Source organism: Hyperolius riggenbachi, chromosome 1, assembly GCF_040937935.1.
Source record: "Hyperolius riggenbachi isolate aHypRig1 chromosome 1, aHypRig1.pri, whole genome shotgun sequence".
In the NCBI taxonomy this organism is placed as follows: domain Eukaryota; kingdom Metazoa; phylum Chordata; class Amphibia; order Anura; family Hyperoliidae; genus Hyperolius; species Hyperolius riggenbachi.
The window spans coordinates 302170541-302193069 of record NC_090646.1 but is presented as its reverse complement, the minus strand read 5'-3'; the positions used below and the strand labels follow the sequence as shown (position 1 = coordinate 302193069).

The 22529-nt window shown below is 47.7% G+C and overlaps 1 protein-coding gene across 5 annotated transcripts in view; it reads left to right on the top strand.

Annotated features, from left to right (window-relative positions):
• TJP3 (tight junction protein 3) overlaps window positions 1-22529 on the top strand; it is a 628414-nt gene that overhangs the window by 237728 nt on the left and 368157 nt on the right. For all 5 annotated transcript variants that reach the window (XM_068233793.1, XM_068233794.1, XM_068233796.1 and 2 more), the window contains 2 exons: window positions 2447-2549; window positions 14475-15051. In XM_068233793.1, the coding sequence (XP_068089894.1) occupies window positions 2447-2549; window positions 14475-15051 (680 nt within the window). The remainder of the gene's footprint in view (window positions 1-2446; window positions 2550-14474; window positions 15052-22529) is intronic.

Below are 22529 nucleotides of genomic sequence, written 5' to 3'. Positions count from 1 at the left end.
CCCACACAGTATGCTGAGACAATCTGCTTTTTAACACCACATGATGCCATTAACACAATCAGGTGTGTATAGCAATTTACATAAACTCAAATCAGCAGATACTGCCTTAAATCTTGGGCCAAACTGACAAAATTTGAAAGAACCAATGAAATTGCAAAACGCTTTCATAAAATCGCTAACGCTTACAAAACGCTACTCATTTGGCAAAAAACGCCAGAAAACCCTTCAGTTATCGCTTTTTAAACGCGCATACGAAACGCTAGCGCTTGCGATTAGCAATTGCGTTTTGCAGTGGGTTCCAGGCCTTAGATCATAAACCCAAATATACCAATAGCCTTATGTGACCAATAGCATGTACACAAACGTATGAGTTCAATATAAGGTGATGCAACCCAGATACCAGTATTGCTTATAAGAGAAAATTCACCTCAGGATATAAAGCCAATAGGTAGCCATCTACCAAGTAATATATAGAATCAGAAAGAGAAAATCCCAAGTGCAATAAAAAATACATTGATTAACTGAGATGCTGTGTGAACAAGGTAACACAAAGATGTGCTCTCCGCAGTGACCGAGGGTGCTGTGTAAACCGCTCTGTCAGAAAACCCCAAATGTGTGTGTTAAAAAAGAAGTAATGGTCAATGGGGGCTCCGGCTGGGGAGTCACATGGGTAATAGTAGGCCAAGATGCACCACCATGTGTACTGGCCGTAGGAAGCAATAGAACGCATGCTGGCTGTGTCTGGAACGCATAAAGTTCGCGCCACGACAACAACCAATAGCAATAGAAGGGGTGGATGTGCATATGTACACGTACCACCAGACGCATTGCGGCAATAGAGGAAGCGACCTTAAGGTTGCATAATGCCATCTACTGTCCTAGGACAATATTACAGGCCTGCGGGAGATTTTAATGACACATAAAGGCTAAAGTGTGCAGGGACGGATCTAGGGGGGGGGGGCAAGCGGGTCTCTTGCCCCAGGCGCAGTTTGTTGAATTCTTAAAAAGGCGGCAAAATTTGGATGGGGAATGGCAGTTTAGGCGCCAAAACCTGACCTTGCCCCAGGCGCAACTTGGGGCAACTTGGTCTAGATCCGTCCCTGAAAGTGTGTAGCAGCCGTCGCATAGCAAAAGCATCAGCGTCAAAAACAGCCAGCTTTACACACAGTGCCATCTAATGACACAAGATATTATGGCAGTTCATATAGAATATATGCATAGATAGCTTTAATGGCAACAGAACATCTGGACGAATAAGAAATTGAGTAGATGGCCAGAACTGACTCATAAAAAGTTATACAGAGGCCGGAGCATTCTATCTATATTAACCCCACTGTGCCACCAATTAGTAACGAAAGGAAGATGTGCGGATGTGTTCCCGGGAAGGACAAATGGGCATGGGCAAACTTGGCCCTCCAGCTGTTAAGGAACTACAAGTCCCACACTATACTTATAATGTCCTTGACTTGTAATATACACAATGTCTGTCCTTATATTGTTTTGTTTGTGTTTGTTAAGCAACTGCCAAGACAAATTCCTTGTAGGTGCAAACTTACTTGGCGAAACTAAATTGATTCTGATTGATTCTGATATAAATTCCTAGTTTCATTCTACACTCCTTTGTTTCAGCTGTTAAACCAAACAATGATGGGGTATTTTAATAGTAATTTTTAATATAAGACTGGTTAATATTTCTTTAACTATACTCACTTTCTTAAACCGTGTCAGCAGGTGAAATATATGCAGTCTTCTGTCCTAAATCTTGAGGCAGGGGTCATACTTGTCTTTCAGTTTCTACACTTTGCAGAAAACTGAAAGACAAATGTGACCCCTGCCTTACAGCACCTAATGTAATTTATAGAGAAAACTGACAAATTGCGCAAGATGTCAGTTTTTTTTCTGCATGCGAAATCTGCATTTAAGTGTGACCTTGCTTATTGATTAACATGAGTTCTCAGTTGAAGTCAGTTTTTCTGTGCAGAAAACGCGTACGAAAGCCGGTAAGTGTGACCCCTGCCTGAAGTATTCAGTTTGTTCATTGAAGATTTATTGAAAAAAGAAATGGCTCAACTCAATTAAAGAAGCATGATTTATGGGTGGGGCTGCCTAAAGGTGGCCACTAATGATCCAATCTTTTTCATCCAATCTTACCAAATCTATGTAGTATAAGGGTAAACTGAGTGAATATATTGAATGGAAAATTCAGGCAGTTCCTTTATATTAGATAGAAATGGAAAGATTGGATAAAAAAGGTTGGACCATTAATGGCCACCATAAGTCACCCGGTAATGTAGATGTGATCACATAAGTCCACCAACTGGCATTTATAGATTATATTCACTCATTACCCTGATTGATTTTTGAATGCGATTTGTTCAATTTTGTGTTCCATTAAATATCAAGGAAGAGTTTATTTAGCTTTAAACTGATCTTGTGGATTCTGTAGATCAAGCGATCGCATTGTAATGGTGAATGGTGTTTCAATGGAAAATGGAACTTCATCCTCTGTAATTCAGATGCTAAAATCCTGCACCAAGACTGCAAATGTGGTAAGGAACATCTTTCAATAAATTCAATATAATTTACATTATAGATTTACATTAACATTAATATTGTAGGTTTAATATTGATGTGGGAAAGATGCGTTGAATATTTAAACAGTTGTTGTTTTTTAATTTCTCAAACCTTTGCAATATGGGTCATTTCTGCACAAACAGAATTGTAAGTTTTGTTACTAAGAGTCTGAAGCGTAATGAAGAAAAAAAAAAAAAACACTTCCCTAAGGAGAGGGAAGGCTTTGGATCCTCTAGAGCAGGCATGGACAAACTTGGCCCTCCAGCTGTTAAGGAACTACAAGTTCCACAATGCACTGCAGGAGTCTGACAGCCACAGTCATGACTTCTAAAGGCAAATGCATTGTGGGAGTTGTAGTTCTGTAGCAGCTGGAGGGCCGAGTTTGCCCATGTGTGAGGATCCACACGGCTGCCTGCGCAGGCAGGCAGCCTTTTGACCACTGTTCAGGTCTGCATTCTGCAGGTCTCTGGAAGAGAGACCTTTTGTCAGTTGTGCAGCTTGCTGCTGAGGAATTTGCATATGTTTGTCATGCAGATTGCCTAGCCACATCCTTTGTGGGCTTGCTCTATAAAGAGCTATGTTTCCCACAGTAAGTTACTGGTCATAAGGGTTAGTCCTGTGAAACACTCCTGGGAGTGTCAGCCTTGCTCATTGTTTGAAGATTAGCTTAGAGTAATTCCTGGGACTGCACTAGGCAGGTTTCCCTAGTGCAGTTAGGATTGCTTATCTGTTTTGTTTGTAGGTTGCGATTGTCCTGTCCCAGCGGTGGTCGACAGGAAATCGTTCTGTGTGTCTGGGTGCTAACCTGAACAGCGGTTGTTACTGGTAGCCCCTTCTGTTCTGTCTTCCTGGATCGCACTAGCCTCTTTCTCTGGTGCTGTGGATCCTATCTCTCGCTTGTTCCTGTTTTCGTGTGTCTTTCTTGTCTGCTACGAACGCTTGCTGGAGGTTCGGTGAGGTAACCGTTAAGCAAGCGCTCGCGTCCTCTGTTTCATATTTGTCTGTCGGTGATTAGTTAGACGTGCTTGTCTCTGTTGTGCTTATCACGCAGAGACCGCACATAAATGCGTGCACTGTTGCGAATGAGTGCGGTGTTCGCGTTTAGCTAGCGTTTGTTATTTTCCTTATCTTCTTATTGTATGATTTGCTGTGCCTTTGCTACTCTCGTGCTCTGCCTTGCTGTAGCCTTGTGTCACCTTGGGCAATCGCCTCTCTCACGATTGCGTTCCTACTTCATATCTGCTGTTGTGTATGCACCGTCGCGGGTTGGTGACTAGTTTGGTGCACACACATACAATCTGTCCCTGTGCTCATTCTCTTCCGCAATCGCTTCTCTTGCGATTGCGTTCTCACTTGGTTTCTTCTGTTGTGTGTCCACCGTTGCAGGTTGGTGGCTAGATTGGTGGACATACATTCCTCATCTGTGCTTATTCGGTCTTGTGTCGCTGTTAGCAATCGCCATCTCTGGCGATTGCCTTCTCGCTTTGTCTTCATGGTTGTGTGTTCATCGTCGCAGGGTGGCGACTAGTTTGGTGGACGCACATACCCTCTGTCGCTTTGATCTCTCTCTTTCAGGGCTATCTTGCCCTGCATTTCTTCCCTTCGTACAATTCCTGTCTGGCGTCTGTGGCAGGGCAGAGGAGCTGTTCCTCTGCACTCCACAGCTCCACCTGTCGATAGGAATTTCCCTCTACAGGTGCAATGCACCTTTTGCTGGGTTCCCTCAAATTACACGCTTGTGGAGGATTTCCGCAGTGTCAACGCACGTCTTGTGCGCTGATCACGGAGGGAATTGCCCAATCGTTACACCATGCCTGCGCTAGAGCCTAGGTTCTCAACGTGTGGTACGCATACCCCAGGGGTTACTTCTGATGGTTCCAGGGGGTGCTCAGGCTTGATATACTTAATCAAGAATAACAAATTTAGAGTTATAGAAAATGATAAATCTTATTTAAACACCAGATTAGTATTTTAGCTAATTAAGAGATTAAATGATTGGAAATTGTTTAGAACCAATGATCATTTTAGTACAATTAAATATATATTTGTCAAGGGTTACTTGTGATAATGTATGCTAGGGGGTACTTGGTGAGTGCAGGGCTTTAAAAGGGGTACATGCCAATAAAATGTTAAGAAACACTGCTCTAGAGCATAGCTCCCCAACCCTGTCCTCAAGGCCCACCAACAGTAAATGTTTTGAAGAAAACCACAACCATGCACAGGTGAGATTAGTGTCTCAGCAGAGTTGATTAACTACCTCTGGATTTTTGCTCACTCTTGGTGGGCCTTGAGGACATGGTTGGAGAACAATGTTCAAGAGCCTTCCCGTTCCAGCACTGGCTCACCCTTTATCCGTTTCCGACCAATAGGTTGGAGATTGCTCTCTGCCACTGTGGGAGGCTTCGGAAGTCTTCTGGAGCCTGAGTGCTTCCGAAGATGGGCAGCTCCATACTGCACATGCATAGGCACGCATTCTCGCGCATGTGCAGTATAGAGCAGCCCATCTTCGGGAGCACTTGAGTTCCTGAAGACTTCCAAAGCATCACGCGGTGGTGGATTTGAATGGGGTGCCAGTGCTAGAACGAGCGGATTGTGAAAGGAACAGGAATGCTCTATAGGACCCAGAGCCTTCCTTCTTCTTAGGTGAGTATCTGGTTTTTTTTTTGTTTTTTGTTTTTATAGTTACATAGTTACTTGGGTTGAAAAAAGACATACGTCCATCGAGTTCAACCAGAGAACAAAGTACAACACCAGCCTGTTTCCTCATATATCCCTGTTTATCCAGAGGAAGACGAAAAACCCTTACTAGGCATGGTCCAATTAGCCCCAAAAGGGAAAAAATTCCTTCCCGACTCCAGATGGTAATCAGATAAAATCCCTGGATCAACTTCATTGGGCATTCCTAGTAATTGTAGCCATGGATGTCTTTCAACGCAAGGAAAGCATCTAAGCCCCCTTTAAATGCAGGTATAGAGTTTGCCATAACTACTCCCTGTGGCAATGCATTCCACATCTTAATCACTCTTACTGTAAAGAACCCTTTCCTAAATAAATGGCTAAAACGTTTATCCTCCATGCGCAGATCATATCCTCTAATCTAATGTTTATTTTTTTATATAAATATTTTTCATTATTTTCTAAATAAATTTGACTTTTTTTTTACACATTCCCCAGCCCTCCCTCCCCCCGCCAGCCAATCAGCGTGATCAGCTGTCATAGGCTTCAGCCAATCACTATCCTGTCTCCCAGGGGGACAGCCAATCACTATCCTGTCTCCTAGGGGGACAGCTGTGTCACACGGCTGTCCCCAGTACAGTGCTGCCATGGATTGCAGCGCTGTACAAGCTATCTCTGCTGGGAGGCTGAAGGCGGAGCCTACCAAGCGGATCTCCTGCAAAATCGGCCCCAAGGACCTAACGCCGTTAGGCGGTCCTGGGGCTGCCGCCGCGTCCACGCCCATTGGCGTGACGCGGTCTGCAAAAGGTTAGATGACCAATATTGTTATAAACTGTAAAAGTTTAAATAAATGTGTTTACATGAGTACAGGGCTGGATTTACACCCAGGCCTTGGGCGGCAGGAGAGCTGTGGTAAATCATTTTTCTCTCCCTATACTAAAACAAAAAAAAGTTGCATCCTGCCCAGCTGTCATCTGTCACAAGATGATCAACAAGGCCAGATTTCTTGGGACTGGCCACCTGATTCAATGGAACCATCTAGCGTTTGTACAAGGTTTTATCCGTGTTTAGATTCTCCAAGCTACTTTGCATAGTGCTGACAGTTGTGCCTGACAAAAAGTAAAGGTGCCCATACAATTGAATTCAGCCAGAAATCTTTTGGAAATCTGACTCATGGTGCCACATTTGCCTCCTTCGACACTGCCTTCCCAAATGTTAATGTGGCCCTGTGCCCATGCATTAAAGTGCGTTAAACTCTGACATAACATTCAGTAAGTGTTTTCCTACATTTAATTACCCATACAGTTACCATATTTGCTTTTGTACACATGTAATATTGTCTCTCTACAAATTCCCAAAGTATAGTTTATCTGCTCTGAAAGCTGCCATTGTATTCTACTGCATAGCTGCTATACTTATATATTAAAATCTATCTAGTGATCGCTTGTCAGCTCAGTACAGCTCAGTTTTGGCAGTTTGCTAATGTTTACTAAATGTACAGTATCTGACAAAGGAATGTAAATAAAAGCTAATGTTATCACCTCTTTAGATGTGGCCAAAAATGCTGTGTTTAACAGTTTGAATGCTGTTCTACTACAAAAAAATTTGGTGGTAGATTTTATGCTGTATATAATCTTTTAGAGCAAAGTGGAAATGCTAAGTTTCACATCACTTTAAAATACTTTACCTGTCCATTGACACTTTCCTGCCCCCCAGCTTCCAGTATTGCCCTCCTTACATGCCTGCCAGCGTATAGCATGTGCATATGTGATGTTACAAATGTGCCACATGCTATACGCTGGAAGTCACATGGGGTGCAAATGCTGAAGCAGCTGGACACAAGCGGTTGGTGGCCGAACAGGTAAAGTATTTTAATTCATGGGCACAGTTACATATACATTTGGTGGGCAGTAACCGAGGGTTCCGTCACTTGTCCTGATAACAGTCCGCTGCCGCCGCTAGTGTCCACTGTCCAGCCTTCCAGCCTCCACAATGGCTTCCCTCTCACGGATGCCAGCTAATAGCATGTGGGGGGGGGGAGTGTGTGACTTTACACACGCACCATGTGCTATACGCCGGAAGTCACATGGGGCGAACATGCGGAAGCAGCTGGACTCTAGTGGTAGGAGGCCAGACAGGTGAAGTTTGAAAAAAATTGTAATATCTTGCAAAAGTAAATTTTTCAGTAATTTAACTTAAAATGTGAAACTAATATATGAAATAGACTCATTAAATGCAAAACGAGACATATCAAGCGCTTATTTGTTAAAATGTTGACGATTATGGCTTACAGCTTATGAAAACTTCAAAATAAAAATCTCAGAAAATTTTGAATATTACACATCTTTCTCTTAGCATTGCCCAATAGATTCTCTATGGGGTTCAGGCCAGGTGAGTTTGCAGGCCAATCAAGCACAGTAATCCCATGGTCATTTAAAGGACTTACGAGGCCAACGGAGTAAAAAAAGTTAATTACTTGCATGGTCATTTCAGGCACGGAGGACGCCGTCCGCGCCCTCCGTGCTGCTCCGCCGGGTCCCCCCTGCTCATTATGCTACGTAGCGTGGATCGGAGGGGTTGGCCCTAGGGCTGCGCAGCCGCACTCATGGCCAGGCGGACTGCGCAGCCGCGGCCAGAGGAAGCGGCCATCTATGAAGAGGCAGGAGAGCCCGACCCAGGCCGTGGGGTCGGTAGTCAGCCCGGGGGGATAATGAGCGGGGGGACCCGGCGGAGCGGCACGGAGGGCGCGGACGGCGTCCTCCGTGCCTGAAACGACCATGCAAGTAATTAACTTTTTTTTTTACTCCTCTTGGCCTAGTAAGTCCTTTAACTAGGTTTTGGTACTTTTGGCAGTGTGGGCAGGTGCCAAGTCCTGCTGGAAAATGAAGTAAGCATCACCTTAAAGCTCATCTGCGGAAGGAAGCATGAAGTGCTCCAAAATTTCCTGGTAGACTTCTGTGTTGACTCTGGACTTGAAGCACAGTGGACCAACTTCAGCAGATGACATAACTCCCCAAATCAGTTCAGGCTGGAAACTTCACACTTCAAGCATCTTAGATTCTGTGCCTCTCCATTCTTCCTCCAGACTCTAGGTCCTTGGTTTCCAAATGAGATGAAAAATTTGCTCACATCAGAAAAGAGGACTTTGGACCATTGAGCAACAGACCAGTTCTTTTTTCTTTAGCATGGGTAAGACACTTCTGGTATAATTAATTGTTCAGGAGCGGCTTGACGAGAAATATGACATTTAAAACCCATGCCCAGGATCTGTCTGTGTGATGGCTTGTGATGCACGAACTCCAGCCTCAGTCCATTCATTATCAAAGTCTGCAGCATTTTTTTGAATGGACTTTTCCTGACTATCCTCTCCAGACTGTGGTCATCCCTGCTGCTTGTGCACCTTTTTGATCCTTACTTTTGCCTTCTACGTAACTCATCATTAATGTGCTTTCATACAGCACTTTGGGAATATCCAACTTCTTTTGCAATTTCCTTTTGAGGCTTTCCCTCTTTACAAAGGGCGTTAATGATGGTTTTCTGCACAACTGTCAGGTCATCAGTCTTTCCCGTGATTTTGATTCCTATTGAACCAGACTGAGATACCATTAAGGGCTCGTTTCCACTAGCCACGGTGCGTCCTCCTTCCTGTGCGAGTACGCAGTCGAATCCCAGAAGCCGTGCCATGCATGACTGTGGGATTAACTGCCTCCCGCATGAAAAAATCGATTCGGACGGCGGCAGCATTATCCCCTATGGCAGAGTTTCCCCACACGATTTGCTTGCGGGGAAACACTTCAGATTCGGCCTGATTTCCGCAGCAGTGGAAAACGGGCCCTTAAAGGCTCAGGAACACTTTGCAGATGTTTTGGATGTAGTAACTGATTAGAGTCTGACACTTTGAACATAGAATATTAAACCTTTTCACAGTATTCTAATTTTCTGGGTTTTCATGAGCTGTAAGCCATAATCATCAAAATTATAAGAAATAAAGGCTTGAAATATCTAGCACTGCATGTAATGAGTCTATTTCATATGTTAGTTTCAACTTTTAAGTTGATTTACTGAAATAAATGAACCGGATATTCTAATTTTTCAAACATTACCTGCATCAAAGAGACTCAGAGATGAAATTAACTCAAGCTCTGATACTTACCCGGGACTTCCTCCCTCCCCATAAATGTGTCCCACACCGTCCTCCCGTGGTCTGCCGTTCAGCCGCGGTGAGCTCCGTTACCAGCCTCAGTGAGGTCAGTTTCGGTCTACTGCACATGCGCGGGAGGTCTGCGCATGCGCAGTAGACCCTGACTGGCATCAACTGAGGCTGTTAACGGAGATCACCGCGGCTGAACGGCAGACCGCAGGAGGACGACTTAGGGACTTAGACACGTTTATGGGGCGGGAGGAAGCCCTGGGTAAGTATCAGAGCTTGAGTTGATTTCATCTCTGAGCCTCTTTAACCACTTCCCGACCGCCTAACGCACAGGGGCGGCCGGGAAGTGGAGCCCGCAAGGACCAGTTCACCCACAGAGGCGGCGGTCCTTGTAAGGGCATGGGCGGAGCGATCGCGTCATCCGTGACGCGATCCTCCGCCGGCGCCTGTCTCCGATCACTCGCCGCAACATCCCGCCGGCCATACGGAAGCGCCGGCGGGATGTTAACCCCGCGATTGCCGCATACAAAGTGTATAATACACTTTGTAATGTTTACAAAGTGTATTATACAGGCTGCCTCCTGCCCTGGTGGTCCTAATGTCCGAGGGACCACCAGGGCAGGCTGCAGCCACCCTATGTCGCACCCAAGCACACTGATTTCTCCCCCCCTGCCCCAGATTGCCCACAGCACCCCTCAGACCCCCCCTGCCCACCCCCCAGACCCCTGTTTGCACCCAATCACCCCCCTAATCACCCATCAATCACTCCCTGTCACTATCTGTCAACGCTATTTTTTTTATCCTCCCCTGCCCCCTCCTGATCACCCCCCCACACCTCAGATTCTCCCCAGACCCCCCCCACACCCCCCCCCTTGTGTACTGTATGCATCTATCCCCCTGATCACCTGTCAATCACCCATCAATCACCCATCAATCACCCCCTGTCACTGCCACCCATCAATCAGCCCCTAACCTGCCCCTTGCGGGCAATCTGATCACCCACCCACACCAATAGATCGCCCGCAGATCCGACGTCAGATCACCTCCCAAGTGCAGTGTTTACATCTGTTATCTACCCTAAACACCCACTAATTACCCATCAATAACTCATCAATCACCCCCTATCACCACCTGTCACTGTTACCCATCATATCAGACCCTAATCTGCCCCTTGCGGGCACCCAATCACCCGCCTACACGCTCAGATTGCCCTCAGACCCCCCCTTATCAATTCGCCAGTGCAATATTTACATCTGTGCTTCCCTGTAATAACCCACTGATCACCTGTCAATCACCTGTCAATCACCCATCAATCACCCCCTGTCACTGCCACCCATCAATCACCCCCTGTCACTGCCACCCATCAATCAGCCCCTAACCTGCCCCTTGCGGGCAATCTGATCACCCACCCACACCAATAGATCACCCGCAGATCCGACGTCAGATCAGCTCCCAAGTGCAGTGTTTACATCTGTTCTCTACCCTAAACACCCACTAATTACCCATCAATCACCCCCTATCACCACCTGTCACTGTTACCCATTAGATCAGACCCCAATCTGCCCCTTGCGGGCACCCAATCACCCGCCTACACGCTCAGATTGCCCTCAGACCCCCCCCCCCTTATCAATTCGCCAGTGCATTAGTTACATCTGTTCTTCCCTGTAATAACCCACTGATCACCTGTCAATCACCTGTCAATCACCCATCAATCACCCCCTGTCACTGCCACCCATCAATCACCCCCTGTCACTGCCACTCATCAATCAGCCCCTAACCTGCCCCTTGCGGGCAATCTGATCACCCACCCACACCAATAGTTCGCCCGCAGATCCGACGTCAGATCACCTCCCAAGTGCAGTGTTTATATCTGTTCTCTACCCTAAACACCCACTAATTACCCATCAATCACCCCCTGTCACTGCTACCTATCAGATTAGACCCCTATCTGCCCCTAGGGCACCCAATCACCCGCCCACACCCTCAGAATGCCCTCAGGCCCCAGCCCTGATCACCTCGCCAGTGCATTGCTTGCATCTAATCCTCCCTCTAATCACACCTTGAGACACCCATCAATCACCTCCTGTCACCCCCTAGCACACCTACCCATCAGATCAGGCCCTAATTAGCCCCGTGTGGGCTCCTGATCACTCGGCCAAACCCTCAGATCCCCCTCAGACCTCCTTCCGATCACCTCCCCAGTGCATTGATTGCATCTATTTTCCCCTCTAACCACCCCCTGAGACACCCATCAATCACCTCCTGTCACCCCCCTAGCACTCCTATCCATCAGATCAGGCCCAATACAACCTGTCATCTAAAAGGCCACCCTGCATATGACCGGTTCCACAAAATTCGCCCCCTCATAGACCACCTGTCATCAAAATTTGCAGATGCTTATACCCCTGAACAGTCATTTTTAGACATTTGATTTCCAGACTACTCACGGTTTTGGGCCCGTAAAATGCCAGGGCGGTATAGGAACCCCACAAACTGACCCCATTTTAGAAAAAAGATACCCCAATGTATTCTGTTAGGTGTATGACGAGTTCATAGAAGATTTTATTTTTTGTCAAGTTAGCGGAAATTGATTTTTGTTTTTTCACAAAGTGTCATTTTTCACTAACTTGTGACAAAAAATAAAATCTTCTATGAACTCGCCATACACCTAACGGAATACCTTGGGGTGTCTTCTTTCTAAAATGGGGTCACTTGTGGGGTTCCTATACTGCCCTGGCATTTTAGGGGCCCTAAACCGTGAGGAGTAGTCTAGAAAACAAATGCCTCAAAATGACCTGTGATTAGGACGTTGGGCCCCTTAGCGCACCTAGGCTGCAAAAAAGTGTCACACATGTGGTATCGCCGTACTCAGGAGAAGTAGTATAATGTGTTTTGGGGTGTATTTTTACACATACCCATGCTGGGTGGGAGAAATCTCTCTGTAAATGGACAATTGTGTGTAAAAAAAATCAAACAATTGTCATTTACAGAGATATTTCTCCCACCCAGCATGGGTATGTGTAAAAATACACCCCAAAACACATTATACTACTTCTCCTGAGTACGGCGGTACCACATATGTGGCACTTTTTTACACCCTAAGTACGCTAAGGGGCCCAAAGTCCAATGAGTACCTTTAGGATTTCACAGGTCATTTTGCGACATTTGGTTTCAAGACTACTCCTCACGGTTTAGGGCCCCTAAAATGCCAGGGCAGTATAGGAACCCCACAAATGAACCCATTCTAGAAAGAAGACACCCAAACGTATTCCGTTAGGAGTATGGTGAGTTCATAGAAGATTTTATTTTTTGTCTCAAGTTAGCGGAAAATGACACTTAGCGGAAATTGATTTTAATTATTTTTTTTCACAAACTTGTGACAAAAAAATAAAAACTTCTATGAACTCACCATACTCCTAACGGAATACCTTAGGGTGTCTTCTTTCTAAAATGGGGTCATTAGTGGGGTTCCTATACTGCCCTGGCATTTTAGGGGCCCTAAACCGTGAGGAGTAGTCTTGAAACAAAAATGACCTGTGAAATCCTAAAGGTACTCATTGGACTTTGGGCCCCTTAGCGCAGTTAGGCTGCAAAAAAGTGCCAATCATGTGGTATCGCCGTACTCGGGAGAGGTAGTATAATGTGTTTTGGGGTGTATTTTTTACACATACCCATGCTGGGTGGGAGAAATACCTCTGTAAATGACAATCTTTTGATTTTTTTACACACAATTGTCCATTTACAGAGTTAATTCTCCCACCCAGCATGGGTATGTGTAAAAATACACCCCAAAACACATTGTACTACTTCTCCCGAGTACGGCGATACCACATGTGTGGCACTTTTTTGCACCCTAACTGCGCTAAGGGGCCCAAAGTCCAATGAGTAGCTTTAGGATTTCACAGGTCATTTTGAGAAATTTTGTTTCAAGACTACTCCTCACGGTTTAGGGCCCCTAAAATGCCAGGACAGTATAGGAACCCCACAAATGACTCCATTTTAGAAAGAAGACACCCCAAGGTATTCTGTTAGTAGTACGGTGAGTTCATAGAAGATTTTATTTTTTGTCACAAGTTAGCGGAAATTGATTTTTATTGTTTTTTTTCACAAAGTGTCATTTACCGCTAACTTGTGACAAAAAATAAAATCTTCTATGAACTCGCCATATGCGGGGGGACTGTCAGATAACCTGGCGACAGGCCAGCCCACCCAGCAGAAATCCAGATCAGCCAGCACAGAAGCCAGGAAACTCTGCCTAGTTATGTTTAACTACTTGCCAACTGCTCCACGCCAATTTGCGTCAGCAGTCCGGCAGCCCCAGGACCGATCCACACCGATTGTCTTCTATGGGGCTAGCAGGAGATCGCGCGCAAGCTGCGCGCGCATGTCCTGCTTGGGGGGGGGGAGGAGCTCCGCCCCACCTTCATTCTCCGATTCAGTCTCCGAGTGGCTGAAACCTATGACAGCCGATCACGATGATTGGCTGGTGGGAAGGGGAGGGAGGGAGCAGGGCAAAAGAAATAAAAAAACACGGTAAAATTCATTAAAAAATATTTATAAAAAAAAAAAATAAACTATGGAGCGATCAGACCCCACCAACAGAGATCTCTGTTGGTGGGGAGAAAAGGGGGGGGGGGGGGATCACTTCTGTGCTGAGTTGTGCGGCCCTGCAGCTTGGCCTTAAAGCTGCAGTGGCCATTTTAGTAAAAAAAAAAAAACTGGTCACTAGGGGGGGTTTAACACCACGGTCCTCAAGTGGTCAAATGACACTACCTATTTATGTGATGTGCTGCATTTTTGGGGGTTATTTTTATAGTAATGGAGGGGGGGGGGTCATGCAACATTTTGCTGGGCAGGACTACTTAGACCACTGTTAAATTAATGTAAATGTAGCTCCACCCATGACCACACCCACATTCTGGTGTGTGGCCACACTCCTTTTCTGGCTGGATTGCCCAAAAGTGCCCCGAATCTCTTAGGATTTTAGCAACGCCCCTGGCTACCACTAGAATACATTATAAGTCATGGTAAACCATATTAAGCTCTAATTTTCCATTTTATATTCTTCATTTAGACTGTGAAAAGACCTAGAAAGATTCAGATTCCTGTGAACAACACGGTGTCGTCAGTTTCTACTGGTCCTCCTCATAGCTTAAGTTTGCATCCCCCATCAGAACAGTTTTATTCAGATTCCCCAGAAGATGATGAAGTAACGGATTCTGTATCCTGGCAAATGAGACATAAAAGCTCCAGTCGGGAGACACAGGAAGACATAGTAAGGGGCTATGAAGGGGACTCTTCGAGTGGACGTAGTTCAGGAGGATCTAATCGTCACTCCTCCCACTTCAGAGAGCCTAGGATTAGAAATGCAAAAAGTGCAACAGGAAATAATTTGATTAAGAGGACTGGCAAGGCAAGATCATCTTCTGCAAGTGAGTCAGATGGCTCATTGCAAAGGATGGAGACTGGTAGTGGCATGTACTACTCTCAGAATAATGTAGAAGACTATTCAAAAATGGGCTCTGAAAGTGATATTGTGCAAAATCCTCATGGTGGACTCGAATTGGTTTCTGGTTTCAAACGACTTCCCATTAAGGATGAACCCTCCAAACCTGTCAAAACTGTGTTAGTGAAACAAGGAGAAAACCAAGGTATGTTATATTGCACTGGAATTTATTTGTATATGATTATTTCTCTAATTAGCATCTGGAACAATTGAAGTATCAGGTGATTATTATTTAGTATTTATATAGCGCCATCATCTTTCGCAGCGCTGTACAGAATATATTGTCTTGTCATTTAACTGTCCCTCGGAGGGGCTCACAATCTAATTCCTACCATAGTCATGTGTTTATGTATATATATCGTGTAGTGTACGTATTGTAGTCTAGAGACAATTTTTAGAGGGAAGCCAAATAACTTATCTGTATGTTTTTGGGATGCGGGAAGAAATGGTGCCCGGAGGAAACCCATACAAACTCCTTGCAAATGTTGACTGGCTGGGATTCGACAAAACAAACAATTTGCTCACTCCCAGCTAAAGCAATTTCCTACCTTTATTTGGTCAGCAGGTGCCAGTCAGCCAATCAGGTGTACTGTCATCAGGCATGCTCAGATGTACCAAAATTCGGTTCGGGTACATTCGAATTCGGGTCCGCACGACATTCGAATTCGCCTTCTTACACGAAATTCGGTTCGAGTTCATATTCGGTTCGAGGTTACGCCTAAAAATTCGTTAAAAATTCGTATTCGTGAATTCGGGTTTTTTTTGTGTGTTTTTTTAAAGTGAATTCACATTGAAATAGGTGTACTTAAAAAAACAAAACTGAAAACGTTACGTGTGGCACTGGCAGCAGGCAATGCATAGTGTGGACCCTGGTGGTGGGACCACTGACAGCAGCAGGATAAATACAACAGCAGCAGGAGGAGGTGGAGTGACGTGTGGCACTGGCAGCAGGCAATGCATAGTGTGGACCCTGGCGGTGGGACCTCCGACAGCAGTAGGATAAATACAACAGCAGCAGCAGGAGGAGGTGGAGTGACGTGTGGCACTGGCAGCAGGCAATGCATAGTGTGGACTCTGGCGGTGGGACCACTGACAGCAGCAGGATAAATACAACAGCAGCAGTAGGAGGTGGAGTGACGTGTAGCACTGGCAGCAGGCAATGCATAGTGTGGACCCTGGCGGTGGGACCTCTGACAGCAGTAGGATAAATACAACAGCAGCAGCAGGAGGAGGTGGAGTGACGTGTGGCACTGGCAGCAGGCAATTCATAGTGTGGACCCTGGCGGTGGGACCTCTGACAGCAGTAGGATAAATACAACAGCAGCAGGAGGAGGAGTGACGTGTGGCACTGACAGCAGGCAATGCATAGTGTGGACTCTGGCGGTGGGACCACTGACAGCAGCAGGATAAATACAACAGCAGCAGGAGAAGGTGGAGTGACGTGTGGCAATGACAGCAGGCAATGCATTGTGTGGACTCTGGCGGTGGGACCACTGACAGCAGCAGGATAAATACAACAGCAGCAGCAGGAGGAGGTGGAGTGACGTGTGGCACTGGCAGCAGGCAATGCATAGTGTGGACTCTGGCGGTGGGACCACTGACAGCAGCAGGATGAAAATGAGCGCAGTGTAATATGTTGCCGCTTTAGAAATACAATAAATACATAAATAAATTGATAGGTAAATCAATGCAGCAGGCCAGCAGGAGGAGGAGTCCGGTAGAAATACAATAAATAAATAAATACATAAGTAAATTCATAGGTAAATCAATGCAGCAGGCCAGCAGCAGCAGCAGGAGTCCGGTAGAAATACAATAAATAAATACATAAATAAATTGATAGGTAAATCAATGCAGCAGACCAGCAGGAGGAGGAGTCGTCCGGTAGAAATACAATAAATAAATAAATACATAAATAAATTCATAGGTAAATCAATGCAGCAGGCCAGCAGCAGGAGTCCGGTAGAAATACAATAAATAAATACATAAATAAATTCATAGGTAAATCAATGCAGCAGGCCAGCAGCAACAGCAGGAGTCCGGTAGAAATACAATAAATAAATACATAAATAAATTCATAGGTAAATCAATGCAGCAGGCCAGCAGCAGCAGCAGGAGTCCGGTAGAAATACAATAAATAAATAAATACATAAATAAATTCATAGGTAAATCAATGCAGCAGGCCAGCAGCAGGAGTCCGGTAGAAATACAATAAATAAATTCATAGATAAATCAATGCAGCAGGCCAGCAGGAGGAGGAGGAGTCATCACGTATGGCAGGCAGCAGGCAATGTATTGTAATTCCCAGGCAGGCACCTCATGTCCTCCTTTCGCCGACAACAGGTGCCAGGAACGTGCCTTCTATCCAGGCCTGGTTAATCTTCAAAAATGTCAGTCTGTCCACGCCCTCTGTGGACAGACGAGAGCGCTTCTCGGTGACCACGCCACCGGCCGCACTGAAGCACCTCTCAGACAGCACGCTGGAAGGGGGGCAAGACAATACCTCCAGGGCGTACTGCGCAAGCTCCCTCCAGATGTGCAAGTGCTCCACCCAGTACTCTATGGGGTCCACAGGCTCTTCGCTGCCGGTGTCAAGCCCACTGAAGGACCCCATGTAGTCGGCCACCATCCGGATCATGCGCTGGCTGTGACTCTCACCGAAGGTGGCTGCTGCCCGCACCTCCTCTCTCGGCTGCTGTACCTTCATGTAGAACGCCTGCGTCAATGACAGAAGGTCTCCTGGGCGCCTGATGCTGCTGCTGCCGCAGGCACCTGCTGCTGTGCTGCTGGCTGCTGGACAGGGACAGAGGGAGTGGAAGGCGGGAGGAGGGCTTCCTCCAGTCGCCGAACAAGGATCTCCTGCAACTCCCTTGCTCGCTGCTCACGGTCTCTGGCAGGCAGAAACTGATCCCACCTCCCCCTCAACTGTGGGTCCAGGATCATGCTGATGCAGGCGTCCTCCCTCGCTTGCATCTGCTTGACCCTGGGGTCTGTGCGCAGGCAGCGCTGCATGTGCACTGCCATGGGGAACAGGGTGGACCGTCTAACAGAGACATCAGGGTCAGCGTCCACCTCCTCCTCCTCTCTCCACCCTCGCACCACTGCTGCTGCGCTCCGATGTTCCCCCCCCAGCAGCAACGTCCAGCATCTCCAACTCCTCCTCCTCCAGGGACTCAAATACCTGCGGAGCAGTGGACTGCACAGGCGGCTGCTGTTCCAGCTGCTTCAGGGCCTCCTCTCCCAAATCCACCAAATCGCCAAGTGCCCTGTCCAACAGACAAACAAAGGGCACCCACTGGCAGAGGGATGCCCGTTGTTCACTCACCAGGTTGGTTCCCTGCAGGAAGGGAGCCAACACCAAGCAGACCTGCTGCATCTGCCCCCATTGCGCGTTGGTGAGGAGCTGGAGTGTGGTGCTGCTTCTGCTGCCGGTGCCGGCGACAGTGGCATCATAGATGTACCGGTTGACAGCCCTCCTCTGCTCAACCAGCCGCTCCAACATCGCCAGGGTGGAGTTCCAGCGAGTTGGCACATCTATGATAAGGCGGTGTCGTGGCAGGCCCTCCTGCTGCTGGATGTCTGCCAGTTTTGCTGCGGCAGCTGCTGAGCGGCGGAAAGTGCGCACAATTTTCCACGCTGCTTCTAACAGCTCCTCCATCCCCAGGTAGGTGCGCATGAACTTTTGCACCACCAGGTTCAGGACGTGGGCCAAGCAAGGGACGTGGAGCAAGTCTCCACTGCTGATGGCAGACAGCAGGTTGGTGGCATTGTCGGACACCACCAATCCCACAGTGAGGCCTCTGGGGGTCAGCCACGTCCTCTCCTGCTCCCTGAGGTACCGGAGCACGTTACTTGCCGTCAAGGAGTGTTTCCCCAGGCTTTTCATCTCCAGCAGCGCTTGGCAATGGCGGGCCTTCACGCTGCTGGAGAGACGGGATCGCTTGGCGGTGGGAGCTGCTGCTTCTCCCCTGACCCCGCGCGGTGGCACCACGTAGTGGGCGACTGGTGCTGCTGTGCCCGAGGATGGACCTGCTGCTTCCTCGCTCTGACTTTCCACCAGGCTGACCCAGTGGGCCGTAAAGGACAGATAGCGCTCTGTCCCAAACCGGCTGCTCCAGGAATCCATGGTTGTGTGGATCCGCGCACTGACAGCGTGATCCAGCGCGCGGCCCACGTTCTCCATGGCAGAGCGGTGCAGTGCTGGGATCGCCCTGCGGGAAAAATAGTGGCGGCCGGGATCCCAACCTGCAGCAGCGCTCTGATGTCACTCCCCTCCTGCACAAACGAATATGGCAGGAGCTGGGAGCACATGGCCCGGGCAAGCAACCCGTTCAGCAACCGGATGCGCCTGTGGGCGGGAGGCAGCACCTTGGTCACACCGGGGAATGCTTCGCCGAGCAGGGTCTGGCAGCGTTTGCCTGCACGGGAGGATGAGGAGGCCACTGTGGAGGGAGCTGATGAGGCCACTGAGGACTAGCTGCCCGGGGGGGGGGGGGGGGGGTGGGTGGGAGTTAGTTACTGCTGTGCTGCTGCTGCTGGATGGGCAGAAGGGTCGGCTGCTGCTGCTGAAATCTGTGCAGTGGCTGTCTGGCTCTGACCACTGCCTGCACCACTTTGCATAAGCTTCTCCAACTCATTAAAGTCCTCAAAATGTCTGCTCTGTAAGTGGGTCTGCAGGCACGAGGTACTCAATTTGTGGATATCGCGACCTCTGCTGAGACTGAGATTGCAACTGTTGCAAATTGCACGGGTCGGGTCCACTGGGCACTTGGTGAAGTACCGCCAGACTGGGGACTTCAACCTGCTCTTTGCGCTTGAGGGCTGGGGTTTTTGGGTGCCCTTGGAGGATTGTTCCTTTTTGGTTGTAGTTAGAGGTTTGCTGCGAGTGGTGGTAGTGACTGAAGTAGTAGGCTGTGGCTCCTGCCTTCCACGCCCTGTGCTGGCCGCCTTGCTGCTGCTGCGCCTCTGTTCCAGAGACGCCTCCTCCTCCGATGATGAGCTGCCTTCAACCAACTGTGCTGGTGGTACTGGTGGCACATAGGAAGGATCTATCAAGTCCTCATCATCAACCCCAAACAAATCCTGTGAGCCCGACTCAACCAACTCCTCTACCCCAACATCTCCTGCATCACGCCCCTCCTCCTCAGCGCCAACAACAAACTTCTGCACCTGTAACTCCTCCTCCTCCTTGCATGGCCCCATCATCTCCAACTCATACTTCTCCAAAACATCCCTGTACATGGTCACAGTCTCATGGGAGAAGAGCGTGCTCATTGAGGGCAGGCTGGTCGATGGGGTCACCGTGACCATGGCCTCAAGCGCTGGTGGAGGCCTGCTGCGGACAGGAGTGCTGGTGGCACTAGTCTCGTTGCTGCTGGAGGCCTGGCTGGAAAAGGTGGCTTCCTGCCCCGCCATCATTTCCACCACAGCCTGCACCTGACTCTCCCCAATGGGCCGTGGGCGACGACCCGTCTCAAAGATGTGCGCAACACGCTGCTGTTGCGCCTCTGCTCCCTCCTCCCTGTGGTCAGTGGCTGGCGGCGCACCAGTCCCAGACCTGCTGCTGCTGGCAGTGGCTCCTGCAATGGCGCTTCCTCTCCTGGTGGTGCCTCGCCCTCTACCTCTACCTCTGCCAGTCATAGTGCACTATACAAATACAGTAAAAAAAAAAATAAGTAGAAGAGGGCGGGAAAGGGTGTAAACTTTAATAAAGTCTGTGTTGGTGGTGACTTGGTGGTGACTAGTAGTACAGTAGTAGACACTAGCAGTAGTACACACGCACGCAGGTAACTAAGAAACACCTAGCGTAATAGGCTACAAGTAAGTCGTGCGGCAGACAATCGGTGACAATTACAAACGGTCACACACGGTCAGACGCAATCAATCAATAGGCTCGGGCAGGTGAGGTGACAGACAGTCACAGGTCACTCACAACGGATGCTGGTGTGGTGGCCTGTATGTGTTGTAAGTAACTATTATTTATTACACACACACACTACAGATGATAATAAAATCACACAGTAAAATTGAAAAAAAAAATTAGTGAACGGGTACTAGATTAGTAGTATAGTAGTAGACAGTAGACACTAGTAGTATGCACGCAGGTAACTAAGAAACACCTAGCGTAATAGGCTACAAGTAAGTCGTGCGGCAGACAATCGGTGACAATTACAAACGGTCACACACGGTCAGACGCAATCAATCAATAGGCTCGGGCAGGTGAGGTGACAGACAGTCACAGGTCACTCACAACGGATGCTGGTGTGGTGGCCTGTATGTGTTGTAACTCTTATTTATTACACACACTACGGATGATAATAAAATCGCACAGTAAAATTGAAAAAAAAATTAGTGAACGGGTACTAGTCTAGACTAGTAGACTAGTAGTATAGTAGTAGACACTAGAAGTATGCACGCACGCAGGTAACTAAGAAACACCTAGCGTACTACGCTACAAGTATGTCGTGCGGCAGACAATCGGTGACAATTACAAACGGCCACACACGGTCAGACGCAATCAATCAATAGGCTCGGGCAGGTGAGGTGACAGACAGTCACAGGTCAGGTCACTCACAATGGATGCTGGTGGTGACCTGTCACTCACAGTCAGTAACTAACTCAGTACTGAAAGTAATAAAGTAACAGACTACAGCAGTAATAATTAATTAAACTAGTACTACTAGTACACCACTAACTAGAATCCCTAACCTACCTAAGCTAGTAGTAGGCTAAGGCTACCTAGGCTAGCAGGCCTAGCCTGCTCACAGACTAACACTAGCCTAGCACAGTATACACTATACACTAGCTGACTAAAAACAATCAAAATACTAGCTAACTATATAAGACAACAATAAATGTGTTTAGGAGGTGTTTAGGAAGCAAAACGCTAGGTTTAGCAGTGAAAAGCACTTGCTCAGACACAGCACAGCACTGGAGAATCTCTCAGTACCAGCAGCAGTCACACAAGTGCGTGGCTCCGCAACATGGCCGCCGCCTTATATAGAGGAGGGGAGGGCCAGGCTCCACTCCTCTGATTGGTTACTAGGGTTGCCAGCTCCCGAAGCCGAAACCGAACCCACAGCTCCATCCGGCCGAATTCCAGCGCGCGCATTCGGCATGCTTCGTATTCGGGTTCGGCTTGGAATCGCAGCATTCGGGTTCGCATGCGGCAAAACTAAAAAACACCCGAATTTTTCGGGGAAACTTCGCATTCGGGGTCCTGCTGAGCAACCCTGACTGTCATTCACCCTTTGCCTGCCGTACCAAATCTAGCAGGAATTGCATAAATTAGGTAGCATTCAGGTGGGAGGCTTCAGTTGGATGTAATCGTAGATCACATATTTTACAGGGAAGCCACGTGTAGGCACATATCCCACACAGTTTCCTCCCTAATCACTCACCTGTCAACCACATACTGGAAGCTGCAAAAAGAAAACTAAGATCACAAACAATGGTTCACATGACAGCCAGGTGCCCCAGTCTCTCTCACTGGCTGGGGCCCCAAAACTACCATGCGATACCCAGAGGGAAGTGCGGGTGGGCCCTGGACCTCTCACCGCCAGGGAATTCACCCCCACTTCCTCTGAACTGAATGCTACAAAACACACAATTTGCTCACTCCCAGCT